The sequence below is a fragment of the Pezoporus occidentalis genome, unplaced genomic scaffold (genome assembly GCF_034315485.1).
Source record: "Pezoporus occidentalis ecotype Australia unplaced genomic scaffold, CSIRO_AGI_Poc_V1 ctg24, whole genome shotgun sequence".
Taxonomy (NCBI): Eukaryota; Metazoa; Chordata; class Aves; order Psittaciformes; family Psittacidae; genus Pezoporus; species Pezoporus occidentalis.
The window spans coordinates 7,325,422-7,353,091 of record NW_026914285.1 but is presented as its reverse complement, the minus strand read 5'-3'; the positions used below and the strand labels follow the sequence as shown (position 1 = coordinate 7,353,091).

The 27,670-nt window shown below is 38.7% G+C and overlaps 1 protein-coding gene across 4 annotated transcripts; it reads left to right on the top strand.

Annotated features, from left to right (window-relative positions):
- The first annotated feature begins 257 nt into the window (after positions 1-257).
- On the top strand, positions 258-27,412 carry PAXBP1 (PAX3 and PAX7 binding protein 1). Of its 4 annotated transcripts, none has more exons than XM_062622214.1 (18): positions 259-778; positions 2,380-2,508; positions 4,177-4,350; positions 5,601-5,822; positions 6,434-6,537; positions 7,357-7,577; positions 8,510-8,699; positions 13,825-13,948; positions 16,220-16,319; positions 16,759-16,874; positions 19,320-19,519; positions 20,011-20,155; positions 20,312-20,433; positions 21,203-21,279; positions 21,543-21,609; positions 23,257-23,403; positions 23,574-23,728; positions 25,845-27,412. In XM_062622214.1, exons 1-18 carry the CDS (start codon positions 316-318, stop codon positions 25,960-25,962), a joined length of 2,874 nt encoding a protein of 957 aa, XP_062478198.1. In that variant the 5' UTR covers positions 259-315; the 3' UTR covers positions 25,963-27,412. The 4 variants fall into 4 exon arrangements, with proteins under 4 accessions (XP_062478200.1, XP_062478198.1, XP_062478199.1 ...); XM_062622215.1 differs by having other exon boundaries at positions 4,174-4,350; positions 5,601-5,696; XM_062622213.1 differs by having other exon boundaries at positions 4,174-4,350.
- The last annotated feature ends 258 nt before the right edge of the window (positions 27,413-27,670 follow it).

Genomic DNA, 27,670 nt, shown 5'->3' with positions numbered 1-27,670 from the left:
GCGGCAGCACCGGCACCCGGAAAGCAAGGGGAAGGAGTGGCGAACAGCGAGGCGGGTTGCTCTAGCCAGACTCTCTACGCTCCCAGCCGTGCACACTCTATCCGCCGACCTCGGTGCCTCTCTATGGTCGGGAGGCCGCTTCCCGTTGGCAGGCTGGCGGCGGCGGGCAGCGGCCGGTAGGGGACGCTGTGGCCGCCCTTGAGGCTGCTATCATGCTCGGAGAGCCGGGCCTGGGCCGCGGCGCGGGGTGGCGGGAGCGAGCGGCGTCGGAGCGGTGCGGTGCAGTGCAGTGCAGGGGGGTCGGTATCTGGCGGGATGTTCCGCAAGGCGCGGAGAGTGAACGTGCGGAAACGGAACGAGTCGGAGGACGAGGATGAGGAGCGCGACGAGGAGCCGTCTCAGGAACCGGCGCCGGCGGCCGGGGTGGTAGAGGAAGGAGCCGGCGAGGCCTCCATGGCGCTGGCGGCGGGCCCCGGGCTCCTGCCGCTGCCCGCCGGCTGCGTGCCCCTCGCCTTGCCCGGCAGCCCCGCGGCCTTCGCCTGCGCCGCCAGCTACGGTGCGGCTCTGGGCTTGGGGCTGAGCCTGGCGGGAGGCGATAGGGCAAGCCTGGGGGCTCTGTCGGCGTCCGCCTTCCTGCCCCCCCCGCCGCCGCCACCGCCGCAGCAACAGCAGGGCAACGGGCTGCCGGGGCCTGGGCGTCCCAAGGAGAAGAAGCGGACGCGGGAGAACAAAGAGGTCCCTCGGGCCAGCCTGCTCAGCTTCCAGGATGAGGAGGAGGGTGAGGCGAAACGGCTGCCCGCCTTTTGGGGCTGGAAGGGGCCCGGGCAGCCTGCACCACCCCGCGGGAGAGCGGGCCTCTTGGTTTATGTATTTGTAAGGCAGTGGGGCTGCCCCGTGTGGGATGGGGGCGATGCGGGTGCACCGGAGGGGTAGAGCCCTGGAGGACGCGGTGAGGAGGGGCAGGGAGCATCGGCAGTCGCCTTCGGCCCCGAGCGCGACCCGGCTCCTGCGGGGCCAGCGTGCTCCCAGCACCGGGGTGGTGTCCCCGAGTGTTTAATTCCGGTTTAGTGGGGCAGATTGTCCCTGCTTCGGTGTTGCCGGTTCGTGCCTGTTGCACCTGTGTGGCTTTACCTGGGTTTGTGTAGTACGCTGTACAGGGCCCATCGCTTGTGCAGCCCTCCTCGTCCGCCGCAGAACCGGCAGTGCTGGCTGGGGCATCTTTCTGGCAGCTTGGTGTCGAGTTTGTTTTCATCTGGTGTGCTGGTGTTCACAGGTTGGACTGCCTGTTGTCTTAGCAAACTTCATGTGAAGCCACCGGTGGTTTGTTGCAGTTAGTTGTGAAGCTGCCAACGAGGTTTTGTTAGGTTAACCTTCACAAATGGTGGAAGAAGTGGCTGAGCAGTTTCTGAACCAAAGCTTTTGTAAAAATAACATAATTGTCCAGTGCTTTAGCTAATAATTTTGCTGGGTTCCAGCAGGTACCATACTCATGAATTGGTCTATTCACACTCAGTCTGACTATGGATAATGGTTACTACATATTGAAAATTATCAAAAAACACTCCTCAAACTCCAGAGTTTGTGGCATCCCAGAAGTTCGGGATGAATAAAATGAGGAACATATTTTTCTTACACCTTTTGTCAGCAGGAGAGTTAATATGCATTTTGAAGTTTCTTAGAAGGAATTGTATTGTAATCATTGGGACATGGATTTTAAGACTGGTGGTTTGAAATCGTGACAGAAATACTGGAAACATGGAATCACACTATAGACTTAAAAACACCCAAACACTTGTGGGTTTCCTACATTAAACTTTGATTGATTTCTTTATTTTATTTTTTTTTCCCTGTGCTATTTAGTTCTTAAACTTACTGCATACCTTTTGGTAGGTTGTAGTGCTGCAGACATTTGAACTGGTAGTACAGCCAACACCAGCCATTCCCTTACTCATTATTTGTGCATATGTGTGGCTATGAAAAGACTTGACCCAAAATATTGTGGCTTCATGTTGTTTTCTTCCAAAACGCATGGTAACAGTGAAGGATCAGCTGGGTTTTGGTTTTAAAAAGAAGGTTTCTACAGTTAGATAAAAGCAGGCCATGTATGTACCCTGTTGTGTAACTTCTGCCTTATTTTCTGTATCTGTGCTGTGAGTGGGATGCATACACATGAAAATGACCACAAAAAAATTGGGGTAGACATGAGTCCACATGAAAGGATATCGGACTGGTTTTGTTGCAACAGTACAAATACAACGTCACCTTAAATTATGTTGTTAGTGGCATTTACTAAGTTCTGGGTGCAAAATTAACAGATTTAATAGGTAAGTATACTTCTTGGCAGGTCTAATGTAATGTTTTCCAACTTCTCTTTTAAAGAAACTGAAGAAGTTTTTAAAGTGAAGAAGTCAAGTTACAGCAAAAAGATTGTGAAACAATTGAAGAAAGAATACAAAGAAGATCTTGAAAAATCAAAAGTTAGAACAGAGGTCAATTCTCCAACAGATGGTAACTGCAAAGCTGACAGTACCTTTTGTAATGGAAAAGATTAAGTCCTGTAGACGCAAATTACTTGTTTTCAGGATGAATTGTTAGTTTTCTAGAGGATTTAGCATTTAGAACTGAGGCAAGCATTAAGTGTGTTCATTTAAACCTTACAAATGCTGTAGAGTTCATATGGAAATGAATGTAGAAGGATGAAACTTGTCAGCTACTTACACAATTGCCAGTAGACTGCAGTACTTTCTGTATTGCAGCTCTGTTTACGTCAGATAAATTTCTCCCTATGGAATTAGGAAGGAATTAGTGTAGAAGTGTGTCTGTTGTTTATCTGCTGGGAAATGTCCTTGTAACACATCTGAAATAGGAAGATTTTGGGGTGAGCAAGAGTGGTCTTTGTTACTGAGTAAATAAGAAGTCCTCAACAGCTGCCTGTTTGAGGACTTGGACCTTAGAGCAGACTTGCTGATTAAAATGACAGGATGAAAATTTTGGAGCAGAAGGATCTTTTAACAATGTACAGTCCTCCAGAGCTTGGAATAGAGCCTGGGATTTAAATTCCATTGTACTTCTGTTACTGTTTTTTGGGAAGCTCATTGGTAAAGTGTAGCGATTCCTTTTACAGTTTTGATTGTTGTTGTTTTTTTTTGTGTAGAGTAATAACCTACAACACTATGAGAACGAGCTGAGGGGCTTATGATCTAATGATAGCAATGGTATAGCTGAAGCATGTGAGATTAGGGCATGGTCCCATGCAGAAAATTGCCCTTTTTTAAGTAATCTTAAATATTTTTAAAAGGCTTTGTTTGCATTTAAGAAACCCACTGGTTCTTTTTTATTGGAATCTTTAAGTTGCCTATGCAGTGGTGTGGGGCATGAGCCAAACCAGAAATGATTTCTCTGGCTAATGTTCAGGTGATCTGTGAAAACTTGTATCTTAATTCTGGCTTCTGTCACAAAGATCCTTCATTTTGCACACAGCTAGTGCGTGCTTGTTTTCTGTTTGTCTGTCTTGCAGTCTCAGTAGTTGGTTTGGTTATAGTGCAAAAATCTCATGGCTGCTACTGAGTCAGTAGTCTGGATTCTCTAAGCAGATGCTAACGTCCGCAAACTAGCTATGTGCACCTGGATTTCTCATGCATTTTTTTACTTAATATTTATACCTGCTGCCTGTGTCTGCATGTTACCCACCTAATGCTGGTTAATGTTGCACCCAGCCCAAGAGGAAAATGAAAGGGTTCTTTTGGAATGAGTCTCTTCGTGTGGAAAGATTTGGTGTAACACAGGCAATGCTTTCTAATTACATACGTAAGAGACTGTGTGAAGGTTGCACGTATAATCTTAATTACTGAGTTCCCTCACTTTTTTCAATACTTGGCAATATTGAGAATATTTAGTGGTTGATGAGGCGTGTGCTTTGTCAAGTTTTATTTTGAGAGGATGTCAGTGACTTAGTCACAGGTAAGAGGTCATATTTTACTAGATCTAGAACAATGAAATTATCATTTAACATTTTCATTTATTGGTTTGTGGGGTTTTTTGTTTGTTTGTTTTTTGTTTGTTTGGAGGGTTTTTTTTACTTTTGGCTTTTATGCCTTAAAAAAAAAATCAAAACACTAACTTTTGAGTGATCTTTATAAAAAGAGTAAAACATGGGCTTTGTTGTCTTACCAGTAGAACCACCACTAGAAAAGACAGGACAGATTAAGGATATAGGTCAAGAAGATGGGACTGCAAACAGCGAGCATGGTGAAGAAGAAATGGAAGTTGAAAGTGAGAAGGAAGAAGAAAAACCCAAAGCTGGTGGGGCTTTTTCCAGTGCTCTGTCGTCATTGAATGTTCTCCGCCCAGGTTGGTTTTGTAGTATGTCTAATATATTAACAAAATCTTTAGCCAACTTTTACAGCAGACTAACTTGTGAGATTAGGAAATACTTTCCAGCAGTATATCAAGCATCTGGGAATTCAGGAAACTGCTGTTTTCCAAACCTGTTCAACTTTACAAGCCTTATTAAGAGAAAATGTTTTACTACAGAATGTTTCATCGTAATGTCAAGATTTTTGTCTGAGTGATGACAAACTAAGAAAATCTGGATTGGAAGAGGCGACTTACCATGAATTTTAACTGCTGTCTATTAAGATTCTGTCTTTAATTCGAATGTATCGGTTACAGGTCTGCAATGTATCTCAGGAGGTTCTAGGTCAGGCATTGAGGCCAAAGAAATCAGTCTGAGAAAGTATTTTTGAAACTGGTTTACAAACTGTTAGCTCACTCATGGTAGCCTGCTCTCCACAGCCTTGGCCATGTTTCAAGAGAAAAAGGATTTTCTAGTTGACTACCAAATAACTTTTCCTTTTAGGGGTAATTGCAAACTAGTGGCATAGGTACATTATTGCATCTCTAAAGATAATGCTTGCTTGGATAGAGTATCTCGTGCAAGTATAAAGAGAACCTGAAATTTAACTGGTTTTGCATGCTTAATCAAAGTAGTGGTAAAAATTGTTTGAAAAAAATTGATTTTGGGGGACTTCTTTATATGATGTATGTAAGTTGGATTAATTTTGTGCTAGAGATTTCAAATATTTTTTTATTATGTCTGCTTTTCTTGTTTTTCCTCAATTGTGCAATCTCTCATATTAGCTTTGTCCAGTCTGGTGTCCTCTTAATCTGTGAGCTGTTATCGCCTGCTGAAATGGCTGATGGTTTTTGTTCATGCAAAATAAAAACAGGAGCGATATCAGGGCAGGAAGTGACCCAGTAAAGAATGTAATTTTCTTCCTCCCTTTGCAATAGTCAGCTCATGTAAAGGACGTCCTCTTCTTTGGGAATATTTCCCACAGGAACATCAAGCTCCTGCTGTTACGGCATGTGAGCTGCTGGAAGCAGAGCTGGACTTCTTGGGTATATCCCAGCTTTGAAGGTTTCTGTTCAGAAAGTTTGCATATGCAGCTTATAAGTTGCTTGCAAATGTTTCTGTGAGTATGGATTTTTGTTCTTGTCACATTTTTTTCTATTTACAAAGTTAATTTGTTAGGGTGGCAGAGATTAATAAGAAGTTTTTGTTGCAACGGTTGTTTAATGGTGCAAACATCTATCTCTAGGAGAAATTCCAGATGCTGCTTTTATTCATGCCGCTAGGAAAAAGCGTCAAATGGCTCGTGAACTTGGAGACTTTACCCCCGTTGACAGTGAACCAGGTAAAGGCCGCCTTGTTCGAGAAGATGAAAATGATGCCAGTGATGATGAAGATGATGACGAGAAGAGGAGGATAGTTTTTACAGTGAAGGAAAAATCCCAAAGGCAAAAGATTGCTGAGGAAATAGGTAAAACCTTTTAAGAAGGACAGCTGATAACCTTTCATATTGTTTCACTGCAAGTGCTCCCATTCAACATTTTTGAACAGCATTTTTTTCAGATGGGCATGAATCTGGAGTTGTATTCTGTTTCTAAGGAAAAGTACTGCATAATGGAATCTAAGTATAAAATTTTGAGCACAAACTGTATTTCTGTGCTTACAAGCACAGACTCCTCTGAAGCTGGTAGAAACTTAGACTAAGAATCAGTTAGTATTGTTCCTGTACTTTGTTTTTTAGGAAGTATATAGTTGGAAAAGAAAAACATTAGTTCTTTGGTGTAGCATTCTTTTTGCTGACAAGCAGGTAGAATAACTCTGGAAAAGAACAATTAGTGAGATACAAAGGATTTTAACATTAGAGGATTTTACCAGCAGTTAGTTGCAAATTTACCCATTGGATTTTTTAAGTGGAACATCTGTGATAATAATTCACAGGCTAGTGTCCTTAATTCCTCGTGAAGAGGAAAGGAAGATGCTCTGGGATGTTCCCACTGAAGCATGGTCTCTCAAGGTTTTGAACTCATGGCCCTTACTATTATCTTCTCGTTTTTGTTACCTGTCTGTTATACTCGTATTAAGGTATTGAAGGAAGTGATGACGAAGCGTTGGTGGCAGGGGAGCAAGATGAAGAACTCAGTAGATGGGAGCAAGAACAGATACGGAAAGGCATCAACATACCTCAGGCATGTATTCAGTTGTGAACTCTTTTTGGTTTGTTTCTGCATATTTTGGCTAAATCCATTACAAGCTTCAGCAATTTACAGAAGGCTGTTTCATCTGAGAAGTTCATATGTAACTTCTGATATTCTTCAAAGAGAAGAGGTCAGATTTAAGTATCCAGTGGTATCAGTTTCATTAGTGTCTCTGTTCTGGGTAGATACTGATTGATTGTGGTGCTGTTAACAGGCATTTATTTGCAGCTAGACAGAGCTAGAATAATGCCACTTTGAAGACACCTCTGTTCTTGTTTATCATTGGGTTCATAGAGTCTGTGTAAACAGTGTGTGTTTCTTTGTTTCTGTATTCTGCATTGCAGCATAGAGTTGGAATTAGTAGCAGGTTGCACCATATGTTGCCTGCACACTCATAATGAAGTTGCCACTCAGTTTAAGAGGATAGTTGTCTTTTAAAACAAACAACAACAAAACCCATCACCCCACATTTCTGCAAAATCACAACGAAAACACTGATTGTAAGAACTTGTGTCATTCTGTTAAATAGCCACAGCAAAGTTGAGTATAGTCCCAAACACTTGGTTATTCTTGGATTTATAGGCTGGTTAAAATCGTTATTTCATATGATAATGATACTAAGGTACTTAAATGTGTCCATTTAAGAAGGTGCATCTGAGTGAATTTGTTTCTGTTGGAAGTTCTACACTTGATAATTAAATTTTGTAAAAGTACCTGCCTACATTTCTTGCTTTATAACTTATGTGTGAAAGGAAGTTTCTCTTTTCTTTAAAATCTAATAGAGTACAATTTTATTTTCTCTTTCATTAGGTTCAACCAAGTCAGCCTGCTGAAGTGAATAATCTGTACTACCAGAACACTTACCAGACACTGTCTTATGGTTCATCCTATGGCGTTCCATACACTTACACTGCGTATGGATCATCGGAAACCAAGTCTCAAAAAACAGATAATACAGTTCCTTTCAAAACTCCCAGTAATGAGATGACTCCTGTTACTATTGATTTGGTAAAGAAACAGCTTAAAGACAGGTAGGACAGACCATCTTTTTAGACTTAAAGACTTGTCCCCTAGCTTTCTGTTCCTCGGGTGTCTTTTAGTCTCGGTGAGCAAACACAGAGTTTCATCGCTGGAAAAGTACTGACTGGCACATCCATTAAAAAAAAAAGGCAAACAAAAAAAGCTCAAAGTGAAGATGACATTGATATTTTGTTCGAAAATCTCCTTGGATTGCTTCTATGGAAGTGAAGCTTTAAATATGAGGCCATTGATCTTGTTGAAGACAGGTCTGAGTTGCATCTTCTGGACACTGGACAGGCTTATAGTCAAGAATGGAAAGGCCAGTGAGGTGTTTAGCTTGTCAAGTTGTATTCCTTTAAACTGTGAATCAGGTTTTTCCCGTTCAGGAGACAGTTATAGTGTATACAGGGGTTTTCTTTTTAGTTTAAACACTCTAATCTGCTTGTGAGGTACGGAAAAGATCCTACTAAGTGAACAACCCAGTTGCAGTGAGAAATCATTTATAATCAACAGCTTGCACTTTACATGTCTTCAAAATTGGTTTGTATGCCTCTTGTAGTGTTAGAGCCTTTGACAGTGCATCAAGTTAGTAGGGGAATAACTCTGTTTTGTGTAAGCAATAGTTCTCCCACCACCACCGCCCCAAACCTTCCTTCCCAGTTGTACTTTTGGGCCAGCCTTGTACTATTCTACCCATCCTGTAAAAAGCTGTGGTAGTGGGCAGTGCAAGGCACTCAGCATAGTCTAGCAAATTAATTTAAACCATTAGCCTTGCTGTTTATTTAGACAGGAGAGAAAGCAACAAATGGAAGTTAGGGAATATGTCTTTGCAGTATTTCCCATATATAGTGCTTGGCCCTTGCACTGTCTGTTTAATATCTCAATGGTCTGAAATAATACAGACTTTTGGATGTAAATTTGCTATTTATCCATTGCCCTTCAGGTTGGACTCTATGAAAGAATTGCACAAAGCTAATCGACAGCAATATGAGAAACACCAGCAAAGCCGAGAGGACTCTACCAAGGCAATTGAAAGATTAGAAGGGTCTTCTGGGGGTATTGGTGAACAGTATAAGTTTTTGCAAGAAATGCGAGGGTATGTCCAAGACTTGCTTGAGTGTTTCAGTGAAAAGGTAAGGATGAAAAAACATTCATCTTTTTTCAAAAAAAAAAAAAAAAGAGAAAAAAAGGGGATTCTTAGTACATGCCAAACACCATCTCCTTCTGTTTGCGAAAAATGTTCCCTGAGAACATGTTCTTCTAAAGGTTTGGTTATTTGAGGGTTGAAAAGATAAATTTTCATCATGCCAAACTTGTGATCAGGAGCCAATCTTTCACAGTGTAAGAGGTTGCTGACTTTAGATTGCCTAAAACAAGCTTTAGATTGTATGTCATTAGAATTTTGGTAGATATTGCGGCATTTCAGCTTTACTCAAGATGCTGTTTTTTACTTGTGTTGAATATCAGGTTAACAAAAGTAAGGGCCGAATTGCAGCGTTGTTACTGTGTTCATAAAAGCATTCCAGAAACTAGCAAAGACTTGTATTTTGAATGTTATTATAAGACTTCCTCCTGCCAGGCAGTTTCATGTATTTGGTACTGTTCTCGTGTCTGAAGGAGAGTTTTAAAACTAGTATAGCTGTCTGAAGACACCCAGACTTAAAAATACACTCCTTTCATGTAGTGTGATACTTTTGTGTATGTCTAACTTGAAAGCTTGGTCTTCCTTTCTTGTGGTATTCATTATGTTTTAGTTATTTTTTGTAAGTATAACAGGAGATCCTGAAAATATAAATATATATATATGTGTGTGTATATATATACTTACATATACTTTTTTATATATATGTATACATATATATTCCACACAGGAGCTGTAAAGTTCAGGTAGCACTACCTAGGCTATTGTTGTCTGACTTGAATACAAAAGTATTGTGTCTTCTTAATATATTAGCTCTCATAATTACTTGAGTAGTGGAAGCTGTTGCTTCTCTAGCTCGTTAGGTGTGGAAGAAGAATATGAAAGCATTCTGATTGCTGATTGGCTAGAGAGGAATTGTCCAGCATTACTACTGGTATTGGGAGAGTCCCATCTTCAATCCTGTAAACTGAAGAATAGCTGTGTCATGAGCTAAATCCAGGAAGTGTGGACCAGTTAATTCAGCCAGCTTCTTGATTAGTTAAAATAGGTATTGTTCACTGAAGAGGCAGTAGTCCTGCGTCTGTGTTGGCATTATCTACTGAAGGGTAGTAAAGGTACTTGCCTTTTCAGCTGTGTCAGTGTTGGTTGCCCAGATGCCTAAATTCCTTCTTGAAGATACTTTTTTATATTCTTTTCTGAGATAAATTTGTATTTCAGGAGACAAGTTAAACACCTGCATCTCTATTCAGCATTTGCTTTCTGAAGACTTCTTGTTAAATCTCTCTTGGAGTAACTATAAGTCATGTCTGGAGGTTTTCTTTGATAGTCTTGTTCAAGTCTTTTCTTGAAGACACCATTCTGAGTATAAACCAAGCCTTTTAGTCTCTCAGATTTTGTATTAAGTGGGACGACTTACTGTTAAGTAATAGTGTTAACAATTTCAGTTCAGTATGTAGAAATGTTACTGACTTACCTAGCTATACTAGTAAATAAATAAATTCCAGCCATTTAATGGCAATTTAACTGCTGATAATCTAATAAACAGGCTTGTTATAGTTGTTTTCTTACAATATGCCTTTCCGGGTAGTTGGTCTTTTAAGAATTCTACACCCATACACCTTCCTCACCCTTCCCACCCTCTCCATACCCCATTTGCCATGCCAGTCCATTGAACTTTTAAGGCGTGTTTATCATCTGATGAGAAGGCTGCATGGAGACCTCATAGCAGCCTTCCAGTATCTGAAGGGGGGCTATAGGGATGCTGGGGATGGACTGTTCATTAGGGACTGTAGTGACAGGACAAGGGGTAACGAGTTAAAACTTAAACAGGGGAAGTTTAGATTGGATATAAGGAGGAAATTCTTTCCTGTTAGGGTGGTGAGGCACTGGAATGGGGTGCCCAGGGAGGTTGTGAATGCTCCATCCCTGGCGGTGTTCAAGGCCAGGTTGGACAGAGGCTTGGGTGGCATGCTTTATTGTGGGATGTCCGTGCCCATGTCAGGGGGGATTGGAACTAGATGATCTTAAGGTGCTTTCCAGCCCTAACTATTTTATGAGTCTGTGATTCTTAGGGGCAATCACAGTGTTTTGTTGTTTTCAGTTGGAGGCTGCTGCACTACCTGTATGTACAATGAGTCACAAAATTAGGAGGTGATGTTAGTTTAACAGGAGCATTTCATTTATTGTGATGTCCTATATATCCCTCAGTTCTTTGGCCAGATCATCTATTTTAGAATTTGGTGCTTTCAGCAGGACAGAAGTACTATCAAATTCAAAACCAGTAGCTCACAGGATACTGCAGAGTTTTGTAAAAAGGAGGCAGAGGGAGGGGATAGAGTAGTAAAATCAGTATGAGGTTTTATTTAAATGAAATAATGAAGTGCAGCAGGACAGTAAATTCTTCAATTGTAGAAATAAATTAACTTCAGCTTTTTTTGTATAACCTGTGGCCCTGACTACATATTTAAAGTGTGTATGTTTATAATCTATAATGTATGTAGTTGTAATATACATAAGTATATAAAATGTGTATCCATGTGTGTAATAAGTGTGTATATGTGTGTGTGCATATGCACATATATGAACACATAACCTAAATATGCATAGAACAAGGTCCCTCCCTCTTCTTTCAAATGTGATGCTTTGATGCTTTCTCTTAATTTTAGACAAGTTATTAGACAAATTCACATTGGTGCTGATCTGAATGAAAAAGTGGTTTGCTGAAGTAGTAATGGGTTCACAATATACTTGTCCACTCCAAAAGAGTCTGTTCCCCTAGAGATTTCTTGTATGTCTAATGGCTTAGTTCTGGAGAACCAAAGCTGTCATTATAAATTAGACTTTGTTCCCCCTACCCATCTTATTTCTGCACCTACTCAGCATTCTCAACCCTTCATGACCCCCAGCCAAGCAAAACCATGTTTACTGTTTTGAAGAAAATCTGAATGTTAAAAACACTTTGTTCACTGGTAAGGTGCAGCAGAGAGTATATATATTATGCAGATTTTAGTAACAAGCAATAGAAATGTCAAATCCTCTATGATTTTTTTCTCTCCAATAAATGATAAAGGCCAGTGAAGTGGGAGCTGCTTGCATGAGTTCCTTCAGAAGTAATTACTGTCAAAATTAGGCTTTCTGAGAAGGCTAGAAAGTGATAACAGTATCTTTACCTTGTGAATGTAGCAACATGCAAGGGATACAGAAAGATTAAATTGTTCTGAGCGTGTCTTTGACAGCACAGTTAGATGAACAGTTATTTTACCTGCAGAAGCAGATTACCAAAACACAGTGTGTCAGAGATGGGGGACTGTAGGTTGAAATTATGCTTGAAGTCTAAACATTCAGAGAGGTTTTCACTTTTCCTCTTAACACTGTTTACAGTAAAAGTGAAGAAAAAAGAACCCAAACCACTGAATTCAAGGTATTGACTAAATAAAACAATAAATGACAGCTGTAGCTTTATAGGAGTCAGTGAAATTATCAGTTATTCATCAACCACAGTATTGATTATAGAAGAATAACAGCTTCTAAGTCTCTTGTGTTTTAAATAGGAAGTGTTTTGAGTTGATTTATATAACTGAATACATAGCTGCTTTTTTTTAAACCTGAGGCAATTATAGAAAAAACTTCTAGGGATGCTTTGAAAATTTCATTGAACTTGTCCATGTTAGAATTCCTTGTACACTCGTAAGGAAGAATCTGTAGTTTTTGTGGTAAACTACAGTGAAACTAGGTGTTTGGGTTTTTTTAATATTTCTCTTTTCAAAATTGTCTTAAATACCAAATACCAAATTCCCATGCTGGGATATTGTGACTTCCAATTTCTCTCTACTCTATTTTCTCCAAAAGATGTGTGTAGTTTGGGTTGTTTCGCAGTTGCTTTTATTTTAATCCCCGTAGGCCAGTTTATACCGCAGAGCACTAATACTTCATCCTTTTGATATCTCCTCTGATGTGTGTGTCATTCGCAGATGGCTGAACTGACCCTGTAGCTCTGATCTCATAATCTTACATTTTATTGGAGGAGTTTCTTCAATAGCTGCTGAGTCATGTTCTAAATTACGTCAGGAAACCATTTCTGATTTTTATCTTTTGTTTTGCAAAAAACCCCACCTTAATTCTGTCTGGTAGGCAGCAATGAAATACTTATCTAAAAGGCTGTAAGACTGTGGACTAAAGCATATGTCTCGGAGGTAAGGACTTAACGTGTTCATACCGAAAGGAGATGCCTTTGCAAATAAAGAGATTGTGAAAAGTTCTCTTTTGCATCTGAATATTTATAATAATCTATTTTTCACTTGTCCCAGGAAATTAATTTTTGCAAAAGTGTGCAGTGATTCTTACATATTTAATGTCAGGAGATTTCCAGATGTGACAACATCATCTGTTTTTGTTATAGCTGCTACTGAAGTTTAGCCCACTTGGCAGGGGGAACAAAGGCAAAGTAGCAAGCCTGGTCTGACTTTAAGTCTGTATCACTCAAAGGTTATACTTAATGCATAACTCACACGAATTGTACAATTTAAATGATTCTACTGATTTGAATTTACCTGTTGGGGTAACATGTTTACGCAGCAGCTTATTGCATTTCAATGATAGTATTTCAGCATAAGCTAATAGGAGTTATAGCAAAACAAAAGCTGTTGGCTTCAGGAGATTAGGCTCATGTTGGTTTGGTTTGTTTTTTTACTGTATACAGTCAGGTTGTTTTCTCATTAAAGCACAGAATACTGCAACATTCTTGTTTAAAGGTAGAGAAGAAACAGAGGTCTGAGAGTTGTAAGCACCGTAACACAGTATGTAACATGCTTGGTAGAGAAGACAAGGGTACTTGAAGTAACATTTCAGCTCTTTAAAATGGTTGTCTTGCTGTGTAGACTCAATCAACAGAAGTTACTTTGAGAACGCTATTGCTATGGTTGAAAGCTGTCGGCATTAAATGCATGCTTTTTCATCACATTGAACTATTTACTGGTCCAAATGATACCAGTGGGTTAAAGCAAACAGTTTGTGCTGCTAGAAGTACAGTGACAGCATTATGCTTCGGAATAGTATGGAACCCCAGAAACTAAGCACCTGAAGAACTTGATATTACGTAGTGTGTTGTATTTTTACAGGTGCCTCTGATTAACGAACTTGAGTCCGCAATGCACCAGCTGTACAAACAGCGAGCTTCCCGCCTTGTCCAAAGACGACAAGATGATATTAAAGATGAATCTTCGGAGTTTTCAAGCCATTCAAGTCAGTCCATCTTGAAGGTTTTTATTATTCATTAAACAACCTTGTTTACTTAGTATGGCTTAATTTAAATGTAAATGTTTAAAGTATGACTGCCTTAATGTTTATCCTTACTCTTGACATGGGTAGAAGCAAGTTTAGATACAGTTCTCTAATCTGTTTTGTTTTAAACTCAGAGCCACTTGTAACTCTGACTTTACCTCTCCTTTCTTTTGCTCCTAACTGGATTTTCTCTTTCCTAGCACTGTAAATGTATGCATGGTGGCAGTGGTAGTAGTGGTAGCATGTGACTCCTGATTTTCTTCTTTTGTCAGAACTTCTTTTTTCTCATAACCTCATCTATAAATTTCCTGTAACACTTACAGTTAATTCTGTACAAAGCCATGAAGCACTGGGCTAGAGCTGATTTCTATCTAATGCTCTATTTGTAGGCAGCAGAAGTATTTCATTTCAGACACTTAACTGGTAAAACTAACGAACTGGAAGAGACTGGTGCCATTGTTAAAAATCAGATTAGTACAAAATGACCCTACAATTTAAGATTAGTCAGTTAAAATACCTTCTTACTGTGACTGTGTGGATGGGGGATTCTCAATGAGGAGTTTTCTGATGGTGATTGCTCTTCAGTATGTGAAACTACGAAAGTATAAATGTTAACTTGGATGGAAATACACATTCCTTGGAGGAGGTTTTATTCAGCATGTTACATGATGGGTAAATATATTAATGGTAGTCATCTTTCTGCTTTGGAGAGCTTTCTGTTTTTAAAAATGGTTTTCTTGTCTGTCCTATTGCTGACATAAGATCCTATAATAAAAGCCACTTTCCATTCTTTCACATTGTGTCCAGAGATGAAATTTTGATAATACTGTTAGCTAGAACTTACTAAGGGTGATAAAGTGCTAAGGCATCAGAGCTGCTCATGCCTTTACAGAGTGGTTAGCATACAGGTTCCTTTTAGGACTTTATTTGCAGCCGCAGGCATCACATGTAGGTCTTGCAGTTTTACTATGAAAATGCTGTTGTAAAAATTAGAAACCTAATGTACTAGAAACATGTTTCCTGAAAGAAGCTTGGAATAGATTATTTTGGACTGGAATTTAATTATGGGGTGGAAATAGTTGTCATTGTCAAGGCTGGGTTTTAAAGAGAAATTTCATTTAGTATCTGTGAGTCTTGAGAATGAATTTCACTGTGTCTAGAAATAGTTCTGTTCTGTCTCTGAAATTACCACAGAAACTAGGATTTGATGCCAGAAATTGATTTGGTGCATGTACAGACACAGGCAATCTGCTTTTCTTCATGCAGTGTCAGAACACTAAAGGGCTAGAAGTGGATTCAAGTTTGTCTGTCAACTTTTGCTTTATTTCTCTGTAAAGACAAGCAGCTGAGCTTGGAATAACATTTTAAGAATTGAACAACTGATGGCTTCATCAGTATAAGGCTCTTAGTAGTTCCGATACGGATTTGGAATAATTACTTAGATTATTGTTAATATTTTTAATGATGGATTTGTAAATAGTTTTAGGTAAAACATTAAATTTGCTGCTGTGAAGTTTGGGTAGGCTTTTGTTTAAATCTTGATGTTTATGTTGTTGTGGGTGGGCTTGAGCACTGGCTAGCACTCGATCCACTTCTAAAATTTACCCAAAAAGGATGAACTGGAAATACTTTTGTGTCTGGCTGCTGGTTGGCGATCAGCTTCATTGGTTAGTGGTGGTGTTTTCTATAATCAGGAATGTCTATAATGCAGCTTAGAGGAGGGAAGATTGTTTATTTTCCTGTAGCTTTTGGTGTGTTTAAAACTTTAGGCAGTCTAAAGCAAAATGACAATGAATAGAACTCCCAAATATCATATATTCCTTCTCTGGTGACTCCTTTCTGGCTATTTTTTTGTTCCTTTTCTTTTCAAAAGATACATGGTGAGCATGTTTATGTAAGGAGCGCCTTCTGTTGTGGAACTTTCAATTTAAGCAATTTCTTTTAAATGTTGGCTTTTATATTGTTGGGCACTGTTGTGAGAGGGACAAGAATGAGGTATGGTGAAAACTATTTGATGTTTAAGTGGAGGTTTTTCCAAACCCCACTACTTCCTCTTTTAACCTCTATACATGTGAATTCAGGCTTCTGGGTGCATCTTTTTTTAAAACTTCAACCTTTCTGCTTCAAATTACTCTTAGTTTAAAGTAGGTAAAAGGCTCTTATGACACTGCCTGCAACACATTTATATAATCATAGGTAAGCATTTTAATTTTCATCCATCTAATTTTACAGATAAAGCACTGATGGCACCAAATCTTGAATCTTTTGGACGAGACAGAGTGATCTATCAAGAGCAAGTAAAGCGTCGAACTGCAGAAAGAGAGGCTAGAAGGTAGAGTGATTTCTTGTCTGTTAGGAGTCTTTGCTGGCTTGCAGAATACAGTTGTCCTGTGTCACTTACTAATGTAAGTAGCAATGTTTGCTCCTTTCCTGCAAAGGGAAAAAAACACTTAAGCTGGGCAGGGGTTTTCTTACGTATTCCTGCTTACCCTGCAAGTATACAAAACAAGGCTCTATGACATAATACTGATATAAAATCACTAAAAGAGCACATAGTAGACCCATTCTGTATCTATCTTGTCACTGCTGGTTTCTCTTCCTTCCATTGTTTGAGGCAGCAACATAGCTGTGGTAATGTAGTGAAAGTGGAGGGGGTTTTAGCCTGGATTTCCTTGCATTGAAAGTTATGACAAGCTTAGGTGGATCTGCACATTGCATGGGGGTAAAAAAAAAGCCAGTAATAACTGGTTTATGTTGCTGATCTTTTTCAGAACTCGTCGTAGACAAGCAAGAGAGCAAACTGGGAAGATGGCAGATCACCTTGAAGGCCTTTCCAGTGATGATGAGGAAACTTCGACAGATATTACAAACTTCAACATGGAGCGAGGTAGAAAAGCTTCTGAAGTTTTATGTAACAAAATTCAGAAAAAAAGGCAGAAAAAAAGAAGAATTGATCCAAATGCAGCCCTGTCCATATATTTCACCATATTTTGGAGAAAGTTTAGGAACTATTCCTTGCTGGATCATCAATGTGACAAAACCAGTCTTGTTTCACCAGGCTGTTGTGCAGCTTGCAGCTGACAAAGTACCCATCCTTACTGAGATTCTTTAATTGAAATATTCTTTTTCTGGCAAGCAGTAAGATTTTCTACCTTCAAGTGGATACTTCTAATTTGTAACATGGTTTATCATTCTTCAAACCTCGGCTTGTTTCACATGTGAAATTCTGAAAACCTCAGTGCTTTAGAAACCTTTAGAAACCTTTTTTTATCTTTTACAGCAGCAGTTAAAATATTATTCCAGTGGCTGCTGTGAAACCAGTAGTGAAGAAAGTGGAGCATCACTATAGTAATCCCATTCTCTTATTTTGAACCTTAGTACAATTATAATTATCTCTGATTAAACAGAATTTAATCAGTTTAGAAGAAATGTGGAGAAGGGGAGCAGCAAGGATCACACATGAAGAATTGCTTATGTTGTGTATGAGAGAGGATTAAACAGTTTTACAATCTTCAGCTAGGAGAACAATGTTGACTTTTCACAGTATGAGAGCTAGGGGGCATGAAATGAATTGGTAGGATTGGTTTAAAGTAAACAAGTCACTTCCCACAGAGAGTGTAATAAAAATGCCAAAGTCATTGCTGTAGGAGGCTGTGGAGATCCAAAGTGTGAACAGATTAAAAAAAGCAATTAAATGAAGTGTCTAACAGTGGGATCCTTCAGAAGTGCAAACAGTTTCCACACCTTTAGTTCCTGGCTGAGTTACCAAAACTGGGGGTGCAGGGAGAGCTCTTTCATAAACAAAGCAACTGTTCAGGGTTGTTAGGTGCTATAATTAAGTTTGCCAAGTTAAATGATCTAGATTAAAAATTCAGCATGGCTGAATTGCTCTTTGCAGCTTGGCACTTTTACGTGTACTAAAGCCTTTTACAGTATCACAGTATGCTAGAGATTGGAAGGGACCTCAAAAGATCATCTAGTCCAATCCCCCTGCCGGAGCAGGAACACCTAGATAATGTTACACAGGAATGTGTCCAGGCGGGTTTTGAATGTCTCCAGGGAAGGAGACTCCACAACCTCCCTGGGCAGCCTGTTCCAGTGTTCTGTCACCCTCACTGAGAAGAAGTTTCTTCTCAAGTTTAAGTGGAACCTCTTGTGTTCCAGTTTGTACCCATTACCCCTTGTCCTATCATTGTTTGCCACTGAGTAGAGCCTGGCTCCATCCTCGTGACATTCCCCTTTATATATTTATATACACTAATAAGGTCACCCCTCAGTCTCCTCTAAACTATAAAGACCCAGCTCCCTCAGTCTTTCCTCATAAGGGAGATGCTCCACTCCCTTAATCATCTTAGTTGCCCTGCGCTGGACTCTCTCCAGCAGGTCCCTGTCCTTCTTGAACTGAGGGAAGTTTCATCAGTTTCTGAGTAAGCATAGTATTTCTAAAGATTGTTTATTTTTAATCATTTGTAGCTCTCATGTTAGTCCAGAATGAGCAGTGAGCTATATGGAACAGAGGGATGCGCTTTGTGCCTGCTGACTTCATTTGTAGCATCTCTTCTTGATTCCAGTGTGAAAAATGTGTTTATATGACATAATCTTATGGTTCCCTTAGGCCTGTTTCTACTTTCTAAGCGTACTAGTTACATTAGTTGTGTACAGGTTACTACTATAACTAAACATTTAAAACTGGCTGCAGCAAAAATGACTGATGAAAATGAAACTAACCCTAGGAAGTGGAAAAGATGAAGGGAAAGTAATATATGGAGAAAATGTTCTGGACTGCACAGAATACTGGTACTGTCAATATAAAACAACATAAGGAAGGTGCTAAGAGATTGTTATACTTTCCCAGTGCTAAGAGCCATGTTATGTTCAGCAGTTTAGTTTGGTGTCTACCAGTGCCCCCTCAGTCTGACGTGCTGATTCAGTTAGCTTATCTGAGTTGCCCTCCTGTACTTGCACTTGGATGCACAAAGTCATAGCATAATTTGGGTTGGAAGGGACCTGGAGGTCAGCTGTTCCAAACTCCCATGCAGAGCAAGGCCAGCTTCAGAGTTAGGTCAACACTTGAATACAGCCCAGTACACACTGATTGTATGAAACCCTTAAAAGTGAGATCTGTGATAAAATAGTACATCAGAGACTAATCATGTGCTCTTGTTCTTATTACTTTGTATTCCTGAGACAGAAGTAACAGAACTTTTAAACATGATGGGGTTTTTGTTTGTTTATAGGAGTTTGCTTATGCCAGTGAGTATCAAAGTCGCTCTTGAAAGAGGTATTACAGGGAATAGGTTATTATCTTCTTACTGTTTTTCTCCCCCACCAGATCGTATATTGAAAGAATCCAGCAAAGTTTTTGAAGATGTTTTGGAAAACTTTTATTCAATTGATTGCATTAAGTCACAGTTTGAAGCTTGGCGCTCAAAGTACTTTGCTTCTTACAAGGATGCTTATATTGGCCTTTGTTTACCAAAGCTGTTTAACCCTTTAATCAGACTTCAGCTGCTTATCTGGACTCCTTTGGAGGTAAGGTCCTCTGCAAGCAACTTCTACAAAGTGGTTCTTTCACACTTCTGCAGAGCAAAGTAAATTTTGATGTGTGCTTCTCATAAATGCGTGTTCTAGGCAGAACATTTTCTTCATTTCTCAGGAATCAGGCTGGCCTGTGTTTCTTAAGGAAGTAGTGTCATTGCTTCAGAAGTAGGGGAGCACGTGAAGTAATTTACTCGCCCTTGAGACAGATTAAGAGACTTGAGGCACTCAGGTCTTGAGGCACTATTTCTTTTTTTTGTTTAATTTCCACTGCAGATGAGTATCTGACGTGTAAAGAAAAGGGACTAGGTTTGAATTGTGCTCACTTGCTGCTTGCCCTGCCTGCTTAGCATACTTCCTGAAGTTGTTGTTCTGTTTTGTGAGTGTATCATACTTGCACATATACTACTCTTACTTTTATTTTCTTTAATGTGTTGACTGCAGATCTCTATTTAGAAATCCAACCTCAGTTCTTTATTCACTAGGGCAAGTGTCGAGATTTTGAGACTATGTTGTGGTTTGAATCATTGCTGTTTTATGGCTGTGAAGAACAGGAACAAGTGAAAGATGATGCTGATATTTCACTGTTGCCTACCATTGTAGAGAGAGTTGTTCTTCCTAAATTAACAGGTATAGTCTTGGAAAGAAAATGGGGAGAAATGCGGGGGTGTGGAAGCTGATGTTTGTGCTTTTGGGTCTTACTGTTTTGTAAATGGTTGCCTGGCTGTTGTTAGTACTTGTATTTGAGCATTTGCAAAGAGAAGTATATTCTTTAATCTCTTACAGTGATTTCTGAAAATATATGGGATCCTTTTTCTACAACACAAACGTCCAGAATGGTAGCAATTGTACAGAAGCTAGTAGATGGATATCCTTCAGTGGTGAATGCAGAAAACAAAAATACACAGGTAAGTTGTTTTTTTCTTAAGTATCTTGCATAAGTTAAGAAATTCGGATATATTCTTTCTACACTATATTGGAGAACACAGCATGCTTTGTGAGGAGCAGGAAAGACTTTTGCAGTTATTTAATGCTCTGCAGCCTTGTCATGGAGAGTCAAGTGGTGATAAATTAGGAGGAGGAACTTGGTGAAGTCTCCCCAAAATAGATGCTAGATATAAAAAGAGATATCAAATGTACTAAGAGTTGTTGGTCTGTAGTTTTGGTTTTAGGGCCAGCTACAAATAGTTAGGCTTTTCTCTTTTTTAAAATCTTTGTAACCTTTTCAAATGTATTGCTTTGAAATTTGATTGCTTTACTTACCTTCTGTGAATGCAGGAATTGATGTCATGACTTCAGGTGCCATAGCTGATGCAGTGTATGAATTGCTTTTAGAATAGTGGAGATAGGCCAAAGTGCATGCGTATGGAGAATTTGGAAGATTAAAAATTACAAAAGTCCTGACTTCCTAGAAGCTGTGTGATCAGGCTTAACTATAAAGTAGTTCCATTGCCTTCAGTTTTTATTGAAAGAGTCAAATTTCAAAATGGCCTCTGTCAAATTGCCTCTGTTAATTACTACAGGTTTTTCTAAGATTTTCTATATATAATGTGCTAAGTATGCCTACCTTCTACTGTTAGGGTCATAAATGTTCTTTGTTGCTTTGAAAATCAGTTTGAGTGGGTAACTACTAAGCAGTGCATTGGACACTTTAAAAAATGAAATTATCTGTTTCAGATGCTTTTAAAGGCATTGTTGCTAAGAATGAGGAGAACACTAGATGATGATGTATTCATGCCCTTATATCCAAAAAAGTAAGTTTGCTTTCAACTACGGTGTTAGATCTTTATTTGCAAGTTGGTGTCTTCGGTCCATAGTTAACAGGGTTTTTTTCCCAGTATGGTTCACTGGCTGGATACAGGAGATATTTCGTTATCATACTGTGAAGATTTAGCAAAGACAAACAGGATGGAAGGGAATATTTACAGAGATGAACTGTGTGTGGGTAGGAGGAAGCCAGCAAACTCCAGACAGAGGTGATCTTGGTTATTCATTAAAGAAATCTCTTACTTTCCAGCATCTTAGAAAACAAGAACTCTGGTCCATATTTGTTTTTCCAACGTCAGTTTTGGTCCTCTGTTAAGGTAAGTCAGTAAATACATCTGGTAAATCTTTCATCTAGGCAGTGTAGCAATGAAATCCTCTTCAAATCTGTGAAAAATGGTAGATGGAAATTGCTTTAACTACATTTGAAAGAACTCTAAATTAGGGTTCTTAGTCTTTGATAATGCACTGTGCCCTCTTCAAAAGGTTGCCAGTGAAAGTGCCATCATTTTAACTTGTATGTTGTGGGTTTATTTAGCATACTCAACCTATTTTTTTTTAATGTCATTGGGCTTAATGTCATTGTCAGAATAAAATATGCTGCTTTTATTTCACTTACGTTGGAACGAGAGAGCTTGGTTTGTTTTGTTTTGTTTTTTTTTTACATATAGTCTGAGAATCTCCATGAAAATTACTTGGCTCCTTTTCAAAAGCTTACTGCTATTTGTAAAGTATCAGAGCATTTGTAATCTTGAGTTTAACTGAAACAATAAAGAGTGAGAAAGAAAAAGTCTCTGTGTGTGGAACATGCAGTACAGAGTTTGCAAAGGTCTGTAAGAATCTGTGACTGTTGTAGTTTATTTCCAATAAAAGGTTGTGAAGAAAATTAACTCCCAACTACACAGGAAAGTAAAGTATGAGTCATAGAATCAGAGAATAGTTTGGGTGGAAGGGACCTTTAAAGATCATCTAGTTCCAACCCCCATGCCAGGGGCAGAGACCCATGGTGATTGATCTGCTGATCTCCATGATCATGCAAACAGAAATCTTATCTGGAATTTTCTATTCAAATTGCAGCAGTGAGGGAGACTGTATTCCTAATAAGCTTCCAGTCACTTCCTTTACTTAAAATATTTGGCACTGAATTCTTACACTTTGAAATAAAAGTCAACTTCATAAATGCTGCTTAGAACAAAAAATGCACAAGGTTCATTTATTAAAATGCCGTTATTAAAACAGATTGCTTGTTTAGGGCTTGTGTGTCTTTTAAGGGTGAAATTGTCTGCCTCTGGCAGTATCTGTTGAAGCCTGGGCAGCTTAAAACAGTGGTAACAGCACAAATGCTTCTACTTTAGAGAAGCATTAAAAATACAGCTGTCTTGCACTAGCAAGTCAGTTACAGTATCAAAGATGAGCAGAAGTAGAAGCTGGGAGGCAAGTGCTTATTTACCATTTCCTGATGATGTGCCTCAGCTCTACACTCCTGGCTAGGCTCATTTGTATGAGGGTAGCAGCAATTCTTCACAGGCTGCATGCCAGTGGGGAATAACAGCTGTACCAGCTGGCTTAGCCACCGTCCCTGGTAACATTTTGTGTCACTTGTGCCTTGGAAGTAAGGCTTTTGTTGACAAGGTGGCTATGAATTTGCCCCCATATGGCATATGCTGGGCATCACTTGGCTTGCCATCGATGGCCAGGTTTTGAGAACAAGATGGCTTAAAACTTTAATCTTTATTTTATGATTTCTTGTGCAAAACATGAGCAAAGTTGAGATGGTGGTGGTTGTATGAGAATTCACAACACCCTAGGCTGGTACTTTATGGATTCTGAATAGTTTTGAAGCTAACAGAAGGCATATTTCCACTGCTTACCTTAGCCATGCTGTTGCATTTAAAAAAGCTCTAGAGTGTTTGATCAAAGTTTCAATACATTTGTAAATACTTATTTTCCCTGTATTGTATTTTCAGTTATTAGGAAACTTTCTCCAGTGGTATGGAATCCTTTCAAACAAAACTCTTCAGGAACTGTCAATAGATGGTCTGCTAAACCGATATATACTAATGGCTTTTCAAAACTCTGAGTATGGAGAGGACAGCATTAAGAAAGCTCAAAGTGTAAGTAAAATCAAACGGTGTTTAAAATGACTTGTAATTCACATTTCAACTGAAGGAAAAATGTAGTTAAAGCTAGGTTACCTATGATGTCTTGGCTTTCACATTCCAAAGTTAAAATGTCAGTGAAAAATAGAATTTTTTTTTAATGTTCTTTTTCCTGTTATGTCTAGGTAATTGCCTGCTTTCCTAAACAGTGGTTCACTAATCTAAAAGGAGACAAAACTATTTCTCAGCTAGAAAACTTCTGTAGATACCTTGTTCATCTTGCCGATACAATTTATAGAAACAGTATTGGTTGTTCTGATGTGGAGAAAAGAAATGCAAGGTAACTTCCTTTGAGTTAATGCAATTGAAATTCTTGTGCTTTGTGTTATTTTGCTGATGCACTCAAACATGGGTAAATATCTTTATAGTGCTGCATGTCTTTTGAAACTTCTTTGAATTCAAACCTAAGAAATGTTATGGTATGGTAGATGGGGAGATTTTTAAGGTGTAAAACTGCAGCTGCTGGAATCCTGAAACATCTGTAGTATGTTTTGCACTGCTGCTTAGTGTCACTGATTCTGGCAGATTTTGTAGCTACTGGTTTTGGGTTGCTCCACCTTGTGAGCCTGCTGCCAATTCCTGCATAATGGCTTCTAAATTACAAACCGTGCTTTTGTATACAGTACAAAAGTTCTGACTTTATTTACACAGCCAGCTGGATGAACCTGTTTTCCCTGGTCATTTTACTGGTATCTGAAAACCAGCATAATTAAAAGTTCAGATTAGATCCATAAATGTTTCTGCTGGCCAAGTAACGTGAAATGCTATGGGTGTAGCGTCCTACACTCAAACTTAGAAAAACAAGTTATTACACTGATATGCAGGACTGTGTTGAGACTGGAAGATTGTTTATTCCTGTGCTGTGGCATGGGAAGCAGAGGTTTCAAGGCCAGTAGTTCTGTTGTTCCAGCAAACCTGAAACTTGGAATGACAAACCCCCTTGCTACCTGCATTAATCATTCTTGATAGTTGAACTTGCTTGAGCCATTGTTGAATTACTTGTCAATTACTGATGTTCTCCAGGGGATTAGATCTTTTTTGCTTTTTTATCTTATGCACAGCACTGAATCATAGAGACAGAAATTCCCCTTAAACCGTAGCTGAGAAATCTTGGTTAAGAGGGTTGGGTTGTTCTTTTTTCTGGTGTCGGGTTTTTTTTTCCAGTTGCCATGTTGGTTATTAGACACTTTTCAGAGCCGCTTTTGGCTGTGGCATATGAATCATCTAGTTTTCAGAGAACACTGAGCTTTGTGCCACGCTGGGTTGCTTTTCATCTGCTTTCAGGTTATGCCTCAGAACTTTTGTGTCCAAAGTACTACAGTAGTGTCACATAGCAATTTAATTTTCTCCACTATTCAAATTCCAAAAGGACTTAATACTACTTCATTTCTAAAACCAGAATGCCCTGCCTAGCATGATACTGGAATTGAAATGAAGGAGTTGAGATAGAATCCGGTAGAGATTAAAACTTCCTCTTTTTTGTTAGACTGTTCCTAAATTTGAAAGAGCTTTCTTTACCAGCTGGAATGATAATTTGGTAAAACTTCTGCATTGGAAGAGAAACATCCAATTAACAATTTTTTTTTCTAGTGAATTCTAATATAATTTCTGTCTTATGTCCTCCTACTTTTTTCCTGGCATTTAACAAATCTATTGCCATTGCTCCATTAAGCAGATGAAATAAGTCTGCAGCAGAAATACTACTTTTTATAAGTGAAGAATGTCGTATCTTTTTTTTATAAAGCCTAGGACAGTTGTTTGAACTACAAAGGCATTCATTTCTGCCAAGAGGGAAATGTATCTTTACCTATGTTTTCCAAACATTGGATACTTTCTCACAGATCAGCTAAGTTCATTTTTACGATTGATTTACTTCTGTTGTTTTTACTGAGACCAGTCTAAATTTCATGTCCACCCCCAAAGCAAGGCACCAAAATTGTTCTCGACAGCTGAAGAAGTACAGTCCTCCTGACAGTTAGTTCACTCTTAAGCTTCCTAGATTGACCTGAATTGTAATGCAGCCTTTTTAAGACATGCATTAAAGCATACTTGTTGCCTTGATTTTATTTTCTTTTTTGGCTGAAACATTTATCAAGGGAGCTGTGACTCACTGCACAATACCACAAGTAATCGAAGACTTTCTCTTGAGATGATACTGCACCTCATATTAAACCATATGTATGATTAATTCCTACTCCCAAAATACATTTTCCAGTCTCAGTACAAAGCTGATACCCAGCTAATTTTATCAGACTAAGCAAGCGGGGCAGAGGATGATGTGAAGTTATCTGAAACTGATTTGCTATATGGATTCATAATGTAGTCTTCTGCTGAAATACTACTACTTGTACATGATCGTTCCATTCCTGTATTGATTTCTCCTTCCCCTTTTTTAGGGAGCACATAAAGCAGATCATAAAGCTTCTAGCAAGTATCCGAGCACTGGATCATGCTGTGACAGTTGCAAATGATCACAACATAAAAGAGTTAAAGATTTTAATAGAAGGAAAATAGACTTTTCTGATAACTCATTTTGAGCTTTAAAACCATTCCTGATGTGTAATTTATGTACATATGTAAAGTTTCTTAAACTGTAAAGTATTGATCTTTGTTTTAATACAAAGTGCATTCTTATATACAGCATCCTTAAAAAAAAATAAAAAAAAATACTTCTTTGAAAACAAAAATGGAATCCCAAGATTGTCATTTTTCCAGAAATCAGATTTTTCCTTAAAGTGTCTCAAAATCTTGCTTACAAAAATACTTTGTACCCATGATTAGTAGTCATCTGCTCTTGGTAATTGTTCCATGGTTAACTGGAATATGTATAATATATTATGTGTAATACAATTATGTGTATGCATATATTAATACCACCACATTGCTTTCACACTGGATATAGAGATCTTGTACTGTGGGAGTAAGCTTTTCATTTGCTCAAAATTACTTATTTTGACAATAAAGTGATCATATTATTGGTCAAAAGGGCTGGCAAAACATTCCAATATGTGAAAATCATTTGAACTAAATAGTAGAGACACTTTCAGATGGAACCTGACCTTTAAAAGGCAGCTGTGCTGCACTCAAATTGGAATAGCCAAAAAATAATTCGCATTCAGACTATGGAACACGTAAGAGTGTTCTTGGAACCAAAACAGGAAGGAAATCCCAATCATAACTTAATTATTTTTTACTAGAGGCATACAAAGAGATTGTTGTATTATACTTGTGATTATTGCACAAGTATATATGACAGCACTTCCTAACCCTCATTTTTCATTTTTTAGGAATAATAGTTTACCCATGAACTCTGGACACTTGTTTCTTGTGCAAGTTGGTTAAATTCACATTTTTTTGTCTTTTGGGTTTTGGGGGTTGGGTTTTATGGGATTGAGGGTGTTTGTTTTGGGGGGTTTGGTTGGTTTTTGTAGCTTCATACATGGAACCTGATTTTTTTTTCTGATCGGTATGGCTAAAGATACCAAGCAAAATGAAGGTGACGCAAATTTTATATCCCATGATTTGAAATATTTATAGTAAATAATCTAATGGTACACTTCCCACCAAATACCGTCTACAAATAGTCTTAAAAAAAAAAAAGGCATTTAATTTGAATGTAAATTAAAAAGAAAACACTTTTAAAATCTGGTGATTTATATCAAACACTGTTGGGGTCCAAGGCATGGGAATAGCTGTAATAGCCTTGGATTAAGAGCTATTTCCACGTGTGCCCTACTCTTTCAGGGAACCGTAGCAATAAACTGGCATACTGAATAACATAAGAAATCATCGTATTTTAAACTCATGTCATGTGGTATAAATGAGTATGTTAATGTACAATCTGTAACATGCAGGCTTCATTTTGACACTGAACAATTGTTTTTCTGAACTGTTGGGATTGATGGAGTACATTCAGAAATACCTGCTTTTAAAAAATTGTTTCAATAAACTCATCTGTCAAGGAGCTGTTGCAGTGCAACTTGGAACGTTTTATTCCTTTGGGAAGGTGAGAAAGGAAATTACATGTGCACTAGCTGACTCCATTTCAGTATGTCAGAGAGAAAAATTGTTCTTGGTGGGGGTTTAGAGTGAACAAAAGCAACCCTAACCAGTCTATAACTGGCTTTAGACTGGAAATCATGTTTATTCACTCTGTACTGCCTCTCTGGGAAGAAGGCTTGTAATGAGTATTTCTTCCACTCTTTCTCTGACTGTTGTCCAG

Excerpts from the sequence above, each read along its gene's own strand:
- PAXBP1 (XM_062622213.1), top strand. The coding sequence starts at position 316 with ATGTTCCGCAAGGCGCGGAGAGTGAACGTGCGGAAACGGAACGAGTCG. Across the intron at positions 4,351-5,600 it reads ATTGAATGTTCTCCGCCCAG|GAGAAATTCCAGATGCTGCT; the intron begins GTTGGTTTTGTA and ends ATCTATCTCTAG. Across the intron at positions 23,404-23,573 it reads GCATTAAGAAAGCTCAAAGT|GTAATTGCCTGCTTTCCTAA; the intron begins GTAAGTAAAATC and ends TGTTATGTCTAG.